This window comes from Mirounga leonina, unplaced genomic scaffold, assembly GCF_011800145.1.
Source record: "Mirounga leonina isolate KUSES-001 unplaced genomic scaffold, KU_Mleo_1.0 Mir_168, whole genome shotgun sequence".
NCBI classification, from domain to species: Eukaryota; Metazoa; Chordata; class Mammalia; order Carnivora; family Phocidae; genus Mirounga; species Mirounga leonina.
In genome coordinates, this window is record NW_023270426.1 from 37694619 (window position 1) to 37713977 (window position 19359).

General features: G+C 38.5%; 1 protein-coding gene across 5 annotated transcripts in view; it reads left to right on the forward strand.

The window, feature by feature from the left end:
• The window catches only part of IPO11 (importin 11), a 210834-nt gene extending 192420 nt beyond the window's left edge, over nt 1-18414 (forward strand). For 2 of the 5 annotated variants that reach the window (XR_004680925.1, XR_004680924.1), the window contains one exon: nt 16993-17075. Coding sequence is in view for 2 of the 5 variants with exons in the window: in XM_035014503.1 (XP_034870394.1) it covers nt 16993-17157 (165 nt within the window). In the remaining 3 variants the exon portion in view is untranslated. Of the gene's footprint in view, nt 1-16992 lie in introns of all 5 variants that reach the window. The other 3 variants (XM_035014503.1, XM_035014504.1, XR_004680926.1) reach the window with 2 other exon arrangements.
• Nucleotides 18415-19359: the final 945 nt, after the last annotated feature.

The following is a 19359-nucleotide window of genomic DNA, read 5'->3' on the forward strand; positions in this document are numbered from 1 at the left end:
TTTTTTTTAAGATTTTATTTATTTATTTGACAGAGAGATAGTGAGAGCAGGAGCACAAGCAGGGGGAGTGGGAGAGGGAGAAGCAGACTTCCCTCCGAGGAGGGAGCCCAGTGCAGGGCTCGATCCCAGGACCCTGGGACCATGACCTGAGCCGAAGGCAGACGCTTAACGACTGAGCCACCCAGGTGCCCCAATTTCTCTTGTTTTTACAGCTCTATTTCATTTAAACCTTTAATCCAAGTGGATTTTTTTTTTTGCTGAAGGAGTGAAGTAGTGTGTTCGCTTTTATCAGATACAGCACCGCCAGCTTTGCCACAGATGTATTTCAGAACTCCACATTAGAGTCCATTATTGACCTGCCTATTTTAATCACTGTAGCCTAACAGTATATTTTAATACTCATTGATGCTGTTTGTGATGTTATTTTACTTGCAAATTTACCATTATATAATTTTTAAAGATAAACTGAACACTAAAGAATTGTTTAAAAATCTCAATTGAAAATGGGAGTAATGCTGGGCACCTGGGTGGCTTAGTCGATTTAGCATCTGGCTTCGGCTCAGGTCATGATCCCAGAGTCCTGGGATAGAGCCCTTTGTCAGCTGGGCTCTCTGCTCAGCAGGGAGTCTGCTTGTCCCTCTCCCTCTGCTTGCTGCTCCCCCTGCTTGTGCTGGCTCGCTCTCTCTCTCTCAAATAAATAAAATCTTGAAAAAAAATAAAAATAAAGAAAATGGGAGTAATGCTAATTGGAAAACACCAAAAATAGTATTGTTTGAAAGTCAGAGGTATAAGATTTTGGCTATTTTAATGGTAAGAATTGCAGGTTTATTTTCCTTCTAGGGTATTTTGTAGATCAATCTAATAATACTCCAGTTGGTTCTTTCAAACAGTGCATTGAAAGTAATTGCTTCTTTAGGGTCTCAGCCTGAGATAAAGACATAGCTTATATCAAAAGCTAAGGTGTACTACCATGATTCAGGGTCAGAAGAAGAAATATAAGAAAGAACATGTTCCTTTACATTAATTTAAAACCACCTAAAATAGTTTTATTCTTCTGTATATAGTGATATGTTCAAAAATAAAACATCACTTCTGCTGAAAGGGGATTTATTAAACTAAGGCATTTACTTATTAAATGGTTTGGATGTCATTATATCCTAGCCACTTTAATTCATTTTTATATGAACCCAAGCAAGGTGAAATGATCTGTGACAGACTTTAATAGTGCTTTTCACAGTTTTATACTTATCTTATATCTCATGTGTGATAATGTATGTGAATATCATATTAATAAATCATCTGATTTTTTGGGAACTGTGCCCTTGAAATAAAGCACTTTAAAATAAAACAGGTACAAAGGGGAAAGAAAGGTTTTGTTATAGAAACTATCCAAGTGTTACGACTTTCTTTCAACGTAAACCTGAATTAATTTCTTCCCCTCCACTTTTTTTCTGAGCTGCAAGAAGCTACAGTGAAGGAACTAATGAGTTTCTTTCTTAACCCATTATAGTGTAGATGACTTTATGTCCTTGTGTGAGTTAAGTGGAGTTACATTGACTTCTAATGCAAACAATAGGTCCATGTTTAATAGGGGTTCTCAGCTGACTGTTACTTTGTTCCCCCAGCCCCACGGCACTTAGAGCATTGTCTAAAGATATTTTTTATTGTCACAAGGCTGAGAAGTACTATTGTAATTTAGTGGGTAGGAGCCAAGGATGTTGCTAAACATCCTACAATACTCAGAGTAAGTAATAATTTATTTTATTTCAATGAATATTGGGTAGTGGGAGGAATGTCACTTCAGAAACATTTATTTAGTTGTCTGCTGTGTGCCAAATAACAGCCGGGTTGTATAGGGCCTGGTGCACCATATGATAAATGTGGTAGGAAAAATAATCCCTTTCATCCCCCAGAGAAGTCCATGTCCTAATCCCTGGATCCTCTGAATATGTTATGTCCCCTATGGATATGTTTGGTTACATTGCAAAGTGGAATTAAGGTTGCTCATCAGGTGATTGAGTGTAAGGGGGGATTATCTAGGTGAGCCAGATGCGATCGTGAGAGTGCTTAAAAGTGGAAGAGAGAGGGGGCGCCTGGGTGGCTCGGTCGGCTGGGCATCTGCCTTTGGCTCAGGTTGTGATCCTGGGGTCCTGGGATCGAGCCCCCATTGGGCTCCCTGCTCAGCGGGAAGTCTGCTTCTCCCTCTCCCACTGCCCCTGCTTGTGTTCCCTCCCTCGCTGTCTCTCTGTCAGATAGGTAAATAAGGTCTTTAAGAAAAAAAAAAAGTCGAAGAGAGAGGTGGCAGAGAGGGTCACAATGATGCAGTGTCAGAAAGACTCAACGTGCTGTTGCTTTGAAGACAGAGGAAGACAGCCTCCAGATGCTTTTGGAAAGGGCAGAAAAATAGGTTCTCCCCTAGAGCCTTCAGAAAAGACAGCCCTGCTGACACACCTTGACTTTAGTCCAGTGAGACTGTTCTGGATTCCTAATCTATAGAATTGTAAAATAATAAATTTGTGGTAGTTAGGGCAGCTACAGAAAGCTAGAAATTTGGATTTTGTTTGGTAGGAATAGGGAGCCATCAGAAAGTTGTCATCAAAGCAAAACCACAATGAGGTATCACTCACACCTGTCAGAATGGCTAGAATGAAAAGACAAGAAGTAAGTGTTGGTGAGCATGTGTAGGAAAAGAAACCTTTGTGCACTCTTAGTGGGAATGTAAATTGGTGCAGTCACTGAAAAAACAGCATGGAGGTTCCTCAAAAAATTAAAACTAGAAATAGCATATGATCCATTAGTTCCACTACTGGGTATTTACCCAAAGAAAATGCAAACATTAATTTTAATTCAGAAAGATATATGCACCCCTGTTTTTACTGCAGCATTATTTACAGTAAAGAAGATAGGGAAATAACCCAAATGTCCATCAATAGAAGAATGGATAAAGAAGATGTGGTATGTGTATATACAGCGGAATATTAACTCAGCTGTGAAAAGGAATGAGATCTTTACATTTGCAACAACATGGATGGACCTAGAGTGTATAATGCTAAGTGAAGTAAGTCAGACTGAGAAAAATGAATACCATATGATTTAACTCATCTGTGGAGTCTCAAAAACTAAACAAATGATAAACCCAAAGCAGAAACAGACCTATAAATACAGAGAGCAAACTGATGGGGACATGGGCAAAATGGATGAAGGGGAGTGGGATATACAGGCTTCCAGGTATGGAATGAAAGCCACGGGGGTGAAAGGTAAGCATAGGGAAAATCCTCAGTGGTACTGAATTAGTGTTGTGTGGTGACAGACCGTAGCTACACTTGTGTTGAGCACAGCATAAGATGTAGAGTTGTCAAATCACTATGTTGTACACTTGAAACTAATGTAACATTATCTGCCAGTGGCACTTTGTTATCACCAAAGGACTGACTTGGTCAGATTTGTGCTCTAGGAAAAATTGTTGTACAGCCACATTCTACCACAAATTGACTTACTCTTTTGCTGTGACTGCATAAATGACAATGGACCATAAAGCTTCAGATATCATTTGAATATGAATTTTGTATAAAGCCCAAATTCCAGAAATACTATGTCACATCCACATTTCATGGGTAGAAGGCTTTGTTTACCAATAGCTGTTACTTCTCCTTATTTCAAACTGAAGTTACCCATGTAGATTATTGAATCATAATTCCTTAGCATACTTTACATATAAATTATATAAATACTCTTTTTTTTTTTTTAAGAAAATGGCCATTTTATAATGTGACTCATTCCTGTACTCCAGGCTTTCTTCTTTGTTTCCTTGTACATTTCTACAAACGTTAGAATTATTAACCATGAAGCTTCTCCATTTGTCTTTACCTTTCATCATCCCTGAGAGGCTGCCACCTGTGGTGTCCATGGCACTGAAACTTTTTTTTTTTTCAAATTTTTATTTAAATTCTAGTTAGTTTACATATAGTGTAATATTGGTTTCAGGAGTAGAATTTAGTGACTCATGACTTACATATAACACCCAGTGCTCAACACAACAAGTGCCCTCTTTAATACCCATCCCCCATCTAGCCCAGCCCACCACCCACCTCCCCTCCAGCAACCCTCAGTTTGTTTCCTAGAATTCAGCATCTCTCGTGGTTTGCCTCCCTCTCAATTTTCATCTTATTTTATTTTTCCTTCCTGTCCCCTATGTTCATTTGCTTTCTTTCTTAAATTCTACGTATGAGTGAAATCATACAGTATTTGTCTTTGTCTGATTGACTTATTTCACTTAGCATAATATACTCTAGCTCCATCCATATTGTTGCAAATGGCAAGATTTCATTCTTTTTGGTGGCTGAGTAATATTCCATTACACACACATATACACCTCCCCCCCCACATTTTCTTTATCCATTCATCAGTTGATGGACATTTGGGCTCTTTCCATAATTTGTTGTTGATAATGGTGCTGTAAACATCAGGGTGCACATTCCCCTTTGAATCACTGTTTGCATCGTTTAGGTAAATACCTAGTAGTGCAATTACTGGGTCGTAGGGTAATTCTATTTTTTACTTCTTGAGGAACCTCCATACTGTTTTCCAGAGTGGCTGTACCGGCTTGCATTCCTACCAACAGTGTAAGAGGGTACCCCTTTCTCTGCATCCTTGCCAACATCTGGTATTTCCTATGTTGTTAATTTTAGCCATTCTGACAGATGTGAGTGAGGTGGTATCTCATTGCGGTTTTGATTTTTATTTCCCTGATGATGAGTGATGCTGAGCATCTTTTCATGTTTCTGTTAGCCATCTGGATGTCTTCTTTGGAGAAAGGTCTGTTCATGTCTTCTGCCCAGTTCTTAACTGGATTATTTGTTTTTTGGGTGTTGAGTTTGATAAGTTCTTTATATAGTTTGGATACTAGCCCTTTATTAGATACGTGATTTGCACATATCTTCTCTCATTCTGCAGGTAGCCTGTTAGTTTCATTGATTGTTTCCTTCCCTGTGCAGAAGCTTTTTATCTTGATGAAGTCCCATAGTTGTTTTTTTTTTTAATTGAACAGCTATAGATGCATGTTATAATGGTTGTTGGGTTTTTGTTTGTTTTGAGAGAGAGAGGGCATGCGCATGTGATGGGGGGCTGAGGGGCAGAGGGAGGGGGGGAGAGAGAATCCCAAGCAGGCTCCATGCCCAGCTCAAGCCCTAATGCAGGGCTCAGCCTCATGACTCTGAGATCATGATCTGAACCAAAATCAAGAGTCAGTCGCTCAATCAACTGAGCCACCCAGGCGCCCCTACACTATGTAGTTTAAATCATGCATGAGGTCATGTCAAGTACTCCAGCAAATTTAGGTTAAAGAGCCATAGAACAGTATTTCCCTTCCCAGAAATAGTGAGTTAATACAGGTCTTAAAATACTGCAGTTTCTTCAGTGATTTTGCTGTATCAGCAGATGGTCACCATAGAAAGTTTTTGTTCCCCCATTCATTCCCATCATATTCTGTAATTTTTATAAATTATTGATGGCTTTACTTTGATGAAATGATAAGCCCAGTTTTTGAAATAGATTGAGAGCATTGACTTACTATGAAATTTTTTTGCCTTTGTAAGTTCCCTTTCAGCATTTCCTATTTATAGCACTTTTTTTTTTAAAGATTTTATTTATTTATTCATGAGAGATAGAGAGAGAGAGAGAGAGAGGCAGAGGCAGAGGGAGAAGCAGGCTCCCCGCGGAGCAGGGAGCCCGATGCGGGACTCGATCCCAGGACCCTGGGATCATGACCTGAGCTGAAGGCAGACGCTTAACCGACTGAGCCACCCAGGCGTCCCTATTTATAGCACTTTTTAACCTTTCATCTGATTAGCTTAAGCTTATAAAGCATTTTATCAAAAAACTCGAGATTCTCTTTTTTTTTTTTTTTTAAGATTTTATTTATTTGACACAGATAGCGAGAGCAGGAACACAAGCAGGGGGAGTGGGAGAGGGAGAAGCAGGCTTCCTGCCGGGCAGGGAGCCCGATGTGGGACTCGATCCCGGGACCCTGGGATCATAGGATCATGACCTGAGGTGAAGGCAGATGCTTACTGACTGAGCCACCCAGGCGCCCTAAAACTTGAGATTCTCTTAAGATGTGCTCAATGATCTCACTTCTTGGAACCATAGAGGCAGTTGGAGCAGTAAGGAGATGTAAGGGAGCAGGTGTTTCCTATAATAGGGTGGCTTACACTTGTGATGTTGATTTCTCAATCCCTTTCATAACAGTATTGGCAGAAATAAGTGAGTGATATTCAGAAAACTCAATCCAAAGATGACATTTAAATTGTAAATAGAAATTTCATCTGATTTTTCCTGTTTCTCTTTATCCTCTTTCCATTTTCTCTATCACCTGGAAACTACATATAACTGGATCAATGTATTAAGGCACATGTTTGATTTTATAGTACATTCTCTCACAGAATGGACCAACATGAATATTGATATTTCTGGAAAAGAAGCAGTAGAACACAGGCACTACTGAGAATAATACATTTAGATCAGTCTAGTAGGCTTTTGTTGCCTAATTTAGTAACACTGGTTGCACACCCCTAAATACTCGGTTACACTTTGTTATGTAGTCATTTTATTTTGATAACAACATGAATGGAAGAAGGATATCTTTCAATTATTTATTAGTTTAGTGATGGCATTAGAATTTTTTTACTATTAGAGATACTCCATGAAGATCATCTTTGATTTACTGCTGTAATGTATAGGATTCTAAAAATGCACCTATGATCATAATATTTTTTTAAAGATTTTATTTATTTATTTGACAGCACAAGCAGGGGGAGTGGCAGAGGGAGGGGGAGCAGCAGAGGGAGAGGGAGAAGCAGGCTCCCTGATGAGCAGGGAGCCAGACATGGGGCTCTATCCCAGGGCCCTGGTATCATGACCTGAGCTGAAGACAGACTTTTAACCGACTGAGCCACCCAGGTGCCCCTGATCACAACATTTTTAATGGTCCAAAATTTATTGTATTCTCCTTAAACATTACCATTTTGTGATATCTCCTCATCCCTATGCCCTTCTGAGTAAACTGATGCTAAAAATAGCCTGTGATGGTCTTGGGATCTTACATGTTTAGTTGAACCTAAGATGGTCTCCTACAGGGTATGTGGTGACAGAACTGAACAATATAGTCAGTAATATAATCCGGCACTTAATTTAGTGCCTATAAATAAAAATTCTATCCTATCAATAGAATAAACATTTTTCAAATGTTCACGAAATGTGTATAAAAACTGAGCATATTTTAGGCTTACAAAGGAGACCAAATTTCTCAGAGTAGAAATAGTACAGATCATATTTTTTTGACTACAGTGAAGTGAAACCAGAAATTAAAGGTTGAGAAAAAATACTGGTCACATAAAGTTTTTCAAACAGTATTTTAAAGAGGAAGCTTGCAGTTTTGAACAGGTGATATACCACAGTGAGATTATTACACTTAAAATATGTGGATACAACTAAATTATTCATAGTCTTAAGTAATTTTATTAACAAGAAAGAATGAAAATAAATTAACTTATTTCAGGGGTGCCTGGGTGGCTCAGTTGGTTAAGTGTCCTGGGATCAAGCCCGGAGGTGAGTCGGGCTCCCTGCTCAGCAGAGAGTGTGCTTCTCCCTCTTCCCCTGCTTGTGCTCTCTCACTCTCTCTCAAATAAATAAATAAAATCTTAAAAAAACAAACAGCTCATTTCAAGATATGAGTAAAAAAAAGCCTTAAAGAAACCCCAAAAAACCCAGTATGGGAATTCTGCCAGATGCTAAATATGTTCAGTCCAGTTACACATTCTGGAACTGGGAAATTACCAGAGGATGGGCAACCCACAGGGCCTGCTGGAAAATAGACCTGAGCAAAAACTCCATTGCTCACGTGACCTTCCTAAGCCCTACTTTGGTGGGCCACATCAAGGGGGGTGTGTGGCGGGGTTGAGCATAAATATAAAATACTAGGTATAGGGACACCTCTAACTTCAGGGATTATACATGCAAGTCCTGGCTAGTCAATGGAAAATCTTGTCAGAATAGACAATTTTTTCATAAAATATAATTACCAAAAAATGAAAAATAAAAAACAACTTAGGATCAGGTAGAGATAGACTTATAACCATGGAAGAAATGTTTTAGGTTGTCTCCCCATTTTTCTAAAAAACAAACTAAAAAAACCCTCCCTTAGTGATGTTTTTTATTTGTTCATTTCATAAGTGGTTTTACTGGAATGTACTATTAATTTAAAAAGAAATGTAGTTTAATGCATTTAATTTTACTAGTGGTATCCTTTTAGCAGCAGCTTATCTTCCCTCTCTCTCTCCCTTTTGTCCTTTCTCTCCCCATTTTTCTTTCATTCCTTTTTTATTATTTCTTTTTGAACTATCAAATTTTAAGGAAAAGATTGAACATAGAAAACTGGCACCTCTCAGGAAAAGAATAAAACAAAAAAGACAATAGTAATTTTTTTAGATGTAAAACAGTAAGTGACTATTAGCAAATTTAATCCAACATTAAATTTGGCATTTATTCCTGGCAAAATTTGTTAATGAAATAGGAATAGAAGAATATGACTTTAATGTGATTTTTGAAATAGCTATTTGAATCAAACATACCACTGTTGAGAATGATCTAAATGCCAGAGAATGTCATCTTCTAAAACAGACCCCTGGAATCTCAATATATTTTTTTCACTCAGGAAAAACAAAAAAAGGAGAGAATTATGAGTGGCTATGTAATTCACAGAGTCATTCAGGGATGATCTAGATGTATTGAGGATGCTGCCATCTTGGCTTCTTTCTAGTTGGAAGATAGGGAGAAAAAGAATGAGTAGGAGTGGTTTAAGAGTCAGGCTGGGTTATGACATATCTTTTTTGCTCACATTCCATTGACTGGGAGATGTGATCTATCTATGTACCTAGGAAGAAGAGTAAAAAATTTCGGTGATAGTCTGTCACGTAGAATTTTTAGCCATTGTGATGAGAAGAGAGTAAGAGTGCGTTTGAGTGAGTGTGGGTATAAGTATTGGCAAAGAGACAAGTCATTAGTTATTTAAATGAATGTTTAAGTCAGAAAAGTCCAGGAAAATCAACAAATCAAGTGAAGAGAGTTTAACAAGGTAACCAATTAAGTGATAAACATGCCAATGTGTATTACTGATACTTACTAGCAATAACCAGTTAGGAAAAGCAGGCAAAATAAAGGTCCCTTACAGATTTGTATTTTACTTACCTTGTGATGTGGGTAATCCTTTGGAATTCTAGAGTCAAAAACTACAATCAAAAAGGCATCAAACTTTTGGTTGGTGGCGCCTGGGTGGCTCAGTCGTTGAGTGTCTGCCTTCGGCTCAGGTCATGATCCCAGCGTCCTGGGATCGAGCCCCACATCGGGCTCCCTGCTCGGCAGGGAGCCTGCTTCTCCCTCTCCCATTCCCCCTGCTTGTGTTCCTGCTCTCACTATCTCTCTGTCAAATAAATAAATAAAATCTTTAAAAAAAAAAAACAAAAAAAACTTTTGGTTGGTGAAGGAGTCAAACAATTAAAAAAAAAAAAGGGACATTGCCACTTCCCAGTTTGCCTACAGTAAAGCAAAAGGACCTCATAAATGTCTCTTTGAAACCGAAGGAGAAAGGAAGCCCTGAAGAGTTTGTAGAATATGGGGTTGTATATGGGAATTAAGTTTATAGGGCTTAGAATTACTAGTTTAAGAGTTTTTATTTTGAAGTGTCATATGTTTTATTGAGTCTTTACCTATACTTATTTTAATGAATATGAAGATATCTATAGAGATTTTCTTGGGTTTACTTGAAATTTCAGTCCTCAAAACTGTTTTTTTCAAAGTTTGCTATAGCACTCTTTCTCTTAAATTATACATCAGATTCTTGTGAGCTTTTAAAAATTCAAGTGCCTGAAACCAGTTACACCAGAATCTCTAGAAGTGAGACGTAGCCATCAGCAGCTCTTCATGTTCCTCAAATGATGCCCCGTGTGCCGCTCAGGGTGAAAACCACTCTGCGGAAATGTTTGGTTCCATGCTGTGGGTTTCCTCTCCTCCTCAGGATTCCTTATTGTGAGTTTTAAATGGAATAATGTGTGTAAAAGGCCTAACCTGTGCTTAGCACACGCCTTGCTTGTGGTTAGAGTTTAGTAAATGCAGATACAATATTGTGATTGCTATTTAATCACTCTGATGAAGAACATACGATACTGAAACAAATGTGAAGAAATAAGCAGATGTTCTGTTGCTCAGATCTGGGCTTGAAATACTTACTTTGGCTCATTGATTAAATTGTGCATTTTTCTCAAGCTTACTTTATAAAGATTTGAATGAAGCACCTAGAAAGGCATAACCAGAATAAGACTGAAAGTAGAGTAAAAATACCCAAGTAGTCATGGTCTGGGACTGATGGAGAGAAAAACAGTTTTATCAGAAAACCTGGGTTATAAGCTAATTCCTAAATTATAATTTGCATTTTTGTCACTGAGACATATATGCACTGTCATTTTTATCTCATGAAGCCTGGGTCCCAGTCATTCTAGACCTAGCAGTGTAAAACAGCTCCTTTACTCACAAGTTCATCAGATGGAAACTGTGGTCTAAATTCCTCAGTGGACAGCTACAACAGTGATGATAAAAATCTTGCTGGCTACCTTGGAATTTGAGTTCCACACTGGGTTTAATTAGTGACTGAATTTGCATTGCCAGGCCCTATTGATGAGATGGGTTCAGGTTGGCATCTACAGGACTCAGAACTCTTTGTTAAGCCACTGAGTTAGGAGAGTTCACATCCAGCAGATTTTAGAAATTTGGATGTAGATATATTTCAGAAATTTACAGTTCCCTATAGTGAAACAATGAGGGATCAAAAAAGGGAATTTTAAACCAAAGATCAAACTGAGGAAGTTTTGAAGACTACATGGTTAAATGAATTGTTGTAGGCAAATTTTCCTTTAAGATTTTTGGTCTGTTGCATAGCTAGTGTGGTTATACATATTCTGCCAGGTTTCATGGAAAGTATATCACTATTCTTACAAAAATCTTTTGCATTTTTAAAGGTAGGAAACTTTTTCTGTCTAGCAAAATTCCAACAAAAATAACTTTATAGAAAATAATTTCTGAAAAATTATGGGTATATGGAGGCTTATAAAGTGAACAGTGATATGATATGCCACATAACCTAAGAAAAATAAAGGATTCCTGTGTGAATTCCTGCTGTGTGAATTCCTGCTGGGTGAAATTGCTGATTTAATACAGTGGAATATTTTTTAGTTTTAAGGACTCAATCTCAAAGAACAAGAAATGTATATCCTGGTAAGTGGCACCACAGGAGCTAAAATCTTACACCGACTTGAAGACTAACCTTATGGGTCAAGGCAAATGTTAGAAGGCTATAATTACCAACAGAGGTAAACAGTTCAACCAGAACCATTCTGTCTTAAAGTAATAATTTCACAGTCAAGGAGTACCAAACTACTTGCTTATTAAAATCCAGTGTATGGACTTTTGAAGTGAGTTAGGCTGTTAGCACTTAATTTATTTGGCATTGCCCTGGAGTCAGGGATTGCTGGGTAATTATCTTCTAATAACAGAAACCTATTATAAGGTTTCTAATTTTATCTTAACCATTTTAATGGAAATATTTCTTAAATGATCATGTACTTTCTTGGAGGATGAGAGTGGGGGTTAGGCATATGGAAGTAATAGAGAACAAAACCAGAAATTTGGAAGTCTGTATTCTGGTTCTCTTGATGTCATTAACTTGAGAAAAATCAACCTTGGCTGTCACTCAAAGCCTAGAGACCTCATTTTTTTCTCATTTCAAAAATGAGCTTGCCAGCCTTGCCGCTTAGATGTTGTCTAATTGAACGTTTGTGTAAGTTAATTGAGGTGTCTAAGGCAGGTTGTACCTGCACCAAACTTATACAATTTGTTTATTGTAGTCTCCCTTGCCAGTTTTCCTTTTGTTGACATATCTGTGAAATCTTCACCAAGGCCAATGGCATGAAGCTTTTCCCCTGTTTTTTGCTAGGAGCCTTACGTTTAAGTCTTACTCATTTTGAGTTGGTTTTTGTGTGTGGTGAAAGATAAGGATTTCTTTCTTTTTCATTTGGCTATCCAGTTTTCCCAACACCATTAGTTGAAGAGACTATCCTTTCGTCATTGTCTACTTTTGGTGCCCTTGTTGAAGGTCACTTGACTATATATGTGTGGCATTACTTCTAATCTTTGTTTTTTGTTAATTGTTCTGTATATTCTACATAGTACCTGAAATCCTAGTCAGAGCAATTAGGCAAGAAAAAGAAATGAAAGCATGCAAATTGCAAAGGTAGAAATAAAATTGTCCCTTTTTGCAAATGACATGATCTTATATATAGAAAACACTGAAGACCTATTTTTAAAAACTCCTGGAGCTAATAAACAAATTCAGTAAAGTTGCAGGATACAAAGTCAATACACAAAAAATCAGTTGTATTTTACGTACTAAATGAACAATCTGAAAAGGACATTAAGAAAACAAATCCCACTTACGACTTTTATTCAAAAAGAATAAAAGACTTCAGCATAAATTTAAGGAAGTGAAAGACGTGTACACTGAAAACTACAAAATATTGATGAGAGAAATTAAAGAAGACACAAGCAAGTAGATACTTTTATTCATGGGTTGGAAGACTTAATATTAAGATGTCCATAATACCCAAGGCAATCTTCAGATTCAGTGTAATCCCCGTCGAAATTCCAATGGCATTTCTTACAGATACAGAAAACACAGTTCTAAAATTCATAGGAACCACGAAAGACCTTGAGTAGCCAAAGTAGTCTTGAAAAAGAACAGAGCTTGGGAAGCATCACACTTTGTGATTTCAGAATTGATCACAAAGGCGCAGTAATTAAAACAGTTTGGTACTGGCATAGAGAGAGATGCCCTTTTTATTTTGGAACAGTTCTAGGTTTACGGGAAAGTAGCAGATATAGTACAGAGCCCTCCTCATGTGCCACTCAGCCAGTTTTCCCTAATGTCAGCATCTTATGTTACCCGGGCACGTTTGTCAAAGTTGAGAAACCAACACTGGTGTATTATGTTAACTAACCCGCAGACTTTATTTAGATATCACCAGTTTTTCACTAATGGTCTTAGTTGCAGGATGCAGTCCCCAGTACCACACATCACATCTAGTCTGGGTCCGTTTTGAATAGTTGGCTGTCTTCCCATTATTCCCAATATTTCTGTGCTGTCAGCGGAGCCTCAATACTGTTGCCTTTGTTTTTTCTGTAGAAGGTTTTTATCTCTTCACATTTGTACATCTGAGCAAACCTGCACCTGAGCGAAGATAATCACACTTGTTGGAAATATGTGGAAAAGAAGAATAAACAGTTTCTGATTTTATAAGATTCTTTGGTGATTAATTTGTTTCAATTTGGGCCTGTAGGTACCAAACTGTTTTGGTCATTTACCTTCAGGAAATTAATGCCATGGCTCCCAGTGTATTCTTGGTGTTTGAGGTTAGCAGATCACTGAGCGCTCTGGTTTGTGATGTGTTGCTGTCCGTGTCCCCCCACTCATAACATCTTGCAAAACTATAGCATCATGACCAGAATATGAGTCAAGATACAGAACATTTCCATCACCCAAAGACCCCTCTGTTGGCCTTTTATAAGTAAACCCTTTTCCCTCCTGCCCCTGACACCTTCTTTTGGTGATGAGTGATTTTTTTTTTTATTAAAACCTGGATATTTTTTGGTATTTCTGGGTTCTGAATCTTATTAAACCTTCTGTTTTAGCCACCTTCTTTTGACACCACTCTGACAGAAGTGCCTGTTGCACTTGGTCACTGCCAGGAGGGTGCAGAAGGCAGGGTTCCCCACTAGGCCTCCACTCATACCTCCCTGGGATTGGAAGGGGGTTCCAGGCTGCCCAAGCATCTCCACAGACTCTATTGGGGGATGGGTGGGTTAGATCCTTTTTAACAGCCTGGCATGAGTAGGATGGAACCACAGTTTAGTCTTGGTGTTTGGCTGAATGAAATAGACCAATTAGTGTCTGAAAGTTTTCTGTCTTGCTATGCGGTCCCTTACTGATTCTTTGGATAGAGAGCAGACTTTTTGTTGGGAGTTTTTTTCATCTGTGCTTGTTAGCATGTCCGGGTTGTGGGCGTCTTTAGCCCCAAATTCGTGATCTATGAGGCGAGAAGAAGGCCAGGACGCTCAGTGCTGGGACTTGCCTTCAGGGCTGGGGCCCTATCCACTTTGCCTTTCTTCTCTTCACCTTTTTGTTTCCTATGTTTTATATATGTAATGTCCAGGGGTTTTAGTTGTACTTAGCTGGAAGAATTAGAAAAATACTTTATTCTGTTGTTTTGGAATTAGAAGTCTACTTCATATCCACTTTTGCAGTATAGTTTTCTCAACAGCAGTTATCTTCCTATTATAATTTGCTTATTACATTATAAAACTAATTATTTTCTCAGGAATGTACCACCCGGTGAACATGTAAATGTTCTGTATTTTTTCATTAAATCAGGTAATTGAGTTTATTACGTAATGTGAGCATTATTTATATAAAAATAATAGTTTTGAAAATGCTGTTAGCGACTTCAGTGTCTTTTAATTCTAGCAACGGCACTGCAACATTCAGAGAAATGATACCTGGATTTTTAGTGGATGTGCAGCAGGGATTTTTCTCTAGAAAATCATTTAGTTAATCTATTTCACAGATTTCTTCGAAAGAAAGTATTAATAGCTATGATTAATGAATTTCTGCCACAAGCCAAAAGAGACATGTATTTGCTAATGTGGTATTTTTAGCTAAGAAAAACTTGTTGTTTTTTTAAAGATTTTTTTTAAGATGTCCATTTGGAGATTCTGTATGTATTTTTTCTTCCTTCTCCCTTCCACAGCTTTCCTTCCATAAGAGACTAATGCTTTTAATCTTTGTATGACTGATGAAGATATGCCATATCTGGTGGGTACTAATATTATAATACTTTTCCTTTTTATTAATCTGTTGAAAATTAAAGGGTGGAGATTTGATAAATTAACTGTTTGCAGTTGTTTATAGCAAATTGAAACAGTGTTTAAACCACTCTGCTAAGCTCATTTCAGTAGTTGGAGTCCCTTGTTTGAACATCAATTTCAAGCTCAGTTCTGTTTCTCTCATATTGTAGCAGATGGTTTTAGTTACAGATAATTCATGATATTTCAACGAAGTGCACATCCCCTTTAGCAAGAGATCTATTTCACTTTAATTAAAATAATACTAAACATTACTGCGTTTTGCTTAAGAGAGCAAATATTTGGAAAAGTTCATCCTCAGTTTTTGTGCATCTTGTACAGTGATATCTTCAGTCTTGTGAAGGCAGGGCTTTGTGTTTGCAGTTCTTCTTAGTGTTCCCTCTCCTGTCCACTTTCAGTGAGGATTGAATTCATCCTTGCCTTGGATTTATCATATAACTCTGGATTGGTCACCTAAGGGGTTTAATTTCAAATTCATGCCATCTTTGTCTCTGCCTCTCAGTTTTATTTTCCATTTATGGGCATTATTTTAAAATTTCTTTACGTTGCTCAAACAGCAGATATGATCCAGCCACTTCATCTACCTAAAATTAAATTGAAAATCAGTAAGGAAAAAGAATTTCTGTGCAGCCATATTGGGCACACAAGCTCATGTTCTTTACTTAAGCCTTGCAGATGTCCACCTTTATTGATGATGAGAGAAATGTACAGCTTCAGGTAGGGTGTGTTATTTTTCACTTCTTAAATTATAAAGAATTTAGGGGGCGCCTGGGTGGCTCAGTCCGTTAAGCGTTTGCCTTCGGCTCCGGTCATGATCCCAGGGTCCTGGGATCGAGCCCCGCATCGGGCTCCCTGCTCCGCGGGAAGCCTGCTTCTCCCTCTCCCTCTCCCTCTCCCCCTGCTTGTGTTCCCTCTGTCGCTGTGTCTCTCTGTCAAATAAATAAATAAAATCTTAAAATTATAAAGAATTTAAATAATGGTAATACCAGTGTTAAAAACAATGTCACCATTTGAAAACTCTCATACCTTTTAAATTTGTACTAACCATAGGAAAAACAACTTGATAATATGTATCTGGAATCATAAAATTGTCTGTGTCTTTTAGTAAATTCTTCTAAAGTAGAGCTAGGTGTAAGGAAATAATCTGAAATGTAGAGAACAGCACTTGTGAGGGATTATTTGGCAATATTAGAATTGTATTTATACCACGATTATTTCAACATGCCTCTAACAAAAAATTATGACATGAATAGATACAGAATTCTTCAAATGTGTTGGAGTGGAGTTTTTGTGTGATAGTATAAATTCAAAGAGCAGCACTAATTGTGTCTCTATATGTGGCGCACGCGCAGAGAAGACAGGAGGCCACGGTGTTTTCTGTTTTGATCGTTATCATTAGGAAATGGAATGGTGGGTTCCTTTTCGTTTTATTTCTTTGGATTTCCAAATATCCTAGGGGGAGAAGAGGAGTACGTGGTTTTTTTTTTTTAATCTGTTTTTCTTGATTCTTTTTCTTTCTCTTTTTCTCTTAACCGGAAGCATACATGTGAATGTCAGTAGCTTGGCAGCGCAGGAGAGGGCAGTGTCTCCTCTTGTCCGTCCTGAGGGCCTCCCTGAGCTGCCCCAGGAGCACCTGATCTGCCTAGGAGGAACCCAGACAGTTGTGTTTAAATGCTCTGCGGCATGTTCTTTCTCCCAGGTTCTGAATCTTTACGTGGATGGACCCTGAGCTGTTGAGAAATTGGGCTCATCGGACAACTTAGGCTCAGAGGCCCTAGGGAACTGAGGATGGACAGACTGAATGAAATCTCCGGCAAACTTTTCCACAGTGGGACTATTTGAGAATCCCTTGTAAGAAGGGAGGCAGAAGCAGTTGTGTTGCTGCGGAGGAGATGACAAAGCCTTGTAGTCACAGGGAAGAGGGACGTGTTTTGCCTCTTTAACACAGTGTGGCTCCTCTCTGTCCCACAGCTGGCCCTGAAGGACCCGGTGCACACGGTGTCGCTGCAGCAGTTTATCTACGAGAAGCTTAAGGCACAGCAGGAGCTCCTGGGAGAGCAAGGCTTCCAGTCCCTCATGGAGACGGTGGACACAGAGATCGTCACCCAGCTACAAGAGTTTTTGCAGGGCTTCTGAGAGCACATGACCTGTGGCTGCCTCCCCTTGAGGAGACAAGCCAAGGAACCCGGCCTGCTGTCTGTGTGTGAGAGCCTGCTGAGGCGATGAAGAAATCCCTCGTGTATTACAAAGACGTGAAGACCATGCATTTTTACTACAAAATTGAGTGAATAAATGTACCTCCCACACAACTAAAATCACAAACCTATTCCTCAAAAGAATTTAATTTTCTATTTCAGAGGGGCCCTGTGTTTACTAGATATAGATTTGATGACACTAGCTGCTTAGTTTTCTGTTAAGAGAGAGGAAACCGTGTGATTACCTTTTAATCATGTGCTCTTAACACTTGAGAAGATGAAGGTTAATGTCTGCGATGTCTTTCTGCAACCAGAATTAATACTAATTTGGCTGCTTTATCCCTTTTTTAAGCTAATGAAACCGCAAGTTTGAAAGATGACAAAGCTGTTCAGATGATGCGATTGAAGAAATGTGTGCACCAGGCAAAAATATATAAATAGTGACAAATATATATTACTGAGGTTATCTTGCAAGGGAGTTGCTTTCATCTGACCTAGAAAATATGTTTTATCAAATGCTTTTATTTCCATTTTACTAATTTGATACAAAAAATTAGTAAAGGGATTTTTTTCTCGTTTTATTTTCAGTAATACATTTAGTCTTTAAATGCGTATCGTAAGGCCCGCGGAAGGGAACCTGTGGTACTGCGGCTTCGGGTGGGAGACCTCTGGTCGTGATTTGGCCCCAGCTCCTTTATTACTCTTGAAGGCCAGGAGCGCTGTGAGCCCCGAGAAGCCCCAGGCAGCCCGCAGACCCCCCTGTGCTATGACGTGGCTGTGACAGGCCGCTCCGCACTTACCCATCCCAGGCTCCTCACCGCAGGGGTGCATCGGGCCCGCAGTATTAATGGGTGCACCTCGGAGGACCCAGCAGCAGTCCCCAGGGTGCCAACACTCATGTGACAAGTCTTCCTTCCTTATTCCTCCAACACGCAGTACCAAAAGAGGGGAAAAAGGAGAAAATAAAGCCTTACTTTGTTTTACTTGCCATTTATTATAAGGAACCTTTAAAGCATTTTTAAGGAAATACTCAAAAGCAGGGTTGGAAAATGATCTTTCTATAGAAAGTTGGGTACAGTATGTGACTGCAGGAAACCCACTGCCCCTTTGTAAGCTCTGGAACCCAAAATGTATGGAAATACTTGGTGTTTTCAGCAAGAGAAAGAAAATATGGTCCAAATTAAATTTTCCAAAGATACCTTTGATTTGTCTGATTATTTTTCCCGCTCCACGAAAAATGAGTTTGTAAAAATTGCCCCATGGTTGAAAGGGATGTTTTCTTTCCTACTCTGGGTGTTGGCTCTGCCCTGGTAGGTGGTGCTGTATGTAGCAAGTCCTCGTTATTCTTCTTTCAGTTCCTCTTTTTATTTAAAGACTTAAAAGTTTCTCTAATGTGATATTTCTTTATCGTTTTTATTCAGTCCTCAAGACTGATCTAAGAAGAAGAATTTCTTTTTGTTGATATAATTATTTTCATTTAGGGCGCTATTCCCAGCGTTACCAGAAATTCTCAAATGTGCTCCAGTTTTTCAGTTATAGTAAAATAACTCCTCTTTCCAGTTCCCGACAGATTTCATTATAGTGTTATAGCAAATATTACTGAAATAGCTATGTTGCAGAAACAGTAAAAAACTTACCTCAGGGAAAGAGTTTGGTTCATTTTTTTATACTGAAATGTTTAAAATAAGCTTTAAGTAGGAACATTAAGTAACATGACTTAAGTAAGGGACATTAAGTAGGAAGTGTTTAACACAGCTCAGAAAGAAATCATGTATCTTGAAATTTTAAGTGCTCAATTAGACATAAAATACAAATTTTGATTTATGGAATTCTGTTCATCAATGCAGCCTTATAGCAAACATTATTAAGTTTTGGACAAACGAGTTAACTCAGCCAGGCCTCTGGTTGAACTGTGGCTCCCGATACAAGGTAATGATCATTTCTATTCCATAAATACAGCTTCTTTTCTCTTTATCTTATGTTTCAGAGACTTCTCCATTCCTCTAACAAAGGCCCATGTGGCCAAAAAAAAACATTTTAAAGTTTTTATTACAAGTGGTCCCTTGTCCATCTGTCTCCCACCAGTCATTTTAGAGAAACCACATCATTGCATGTTATACACCCATGTTTATTGTTTCCCTTG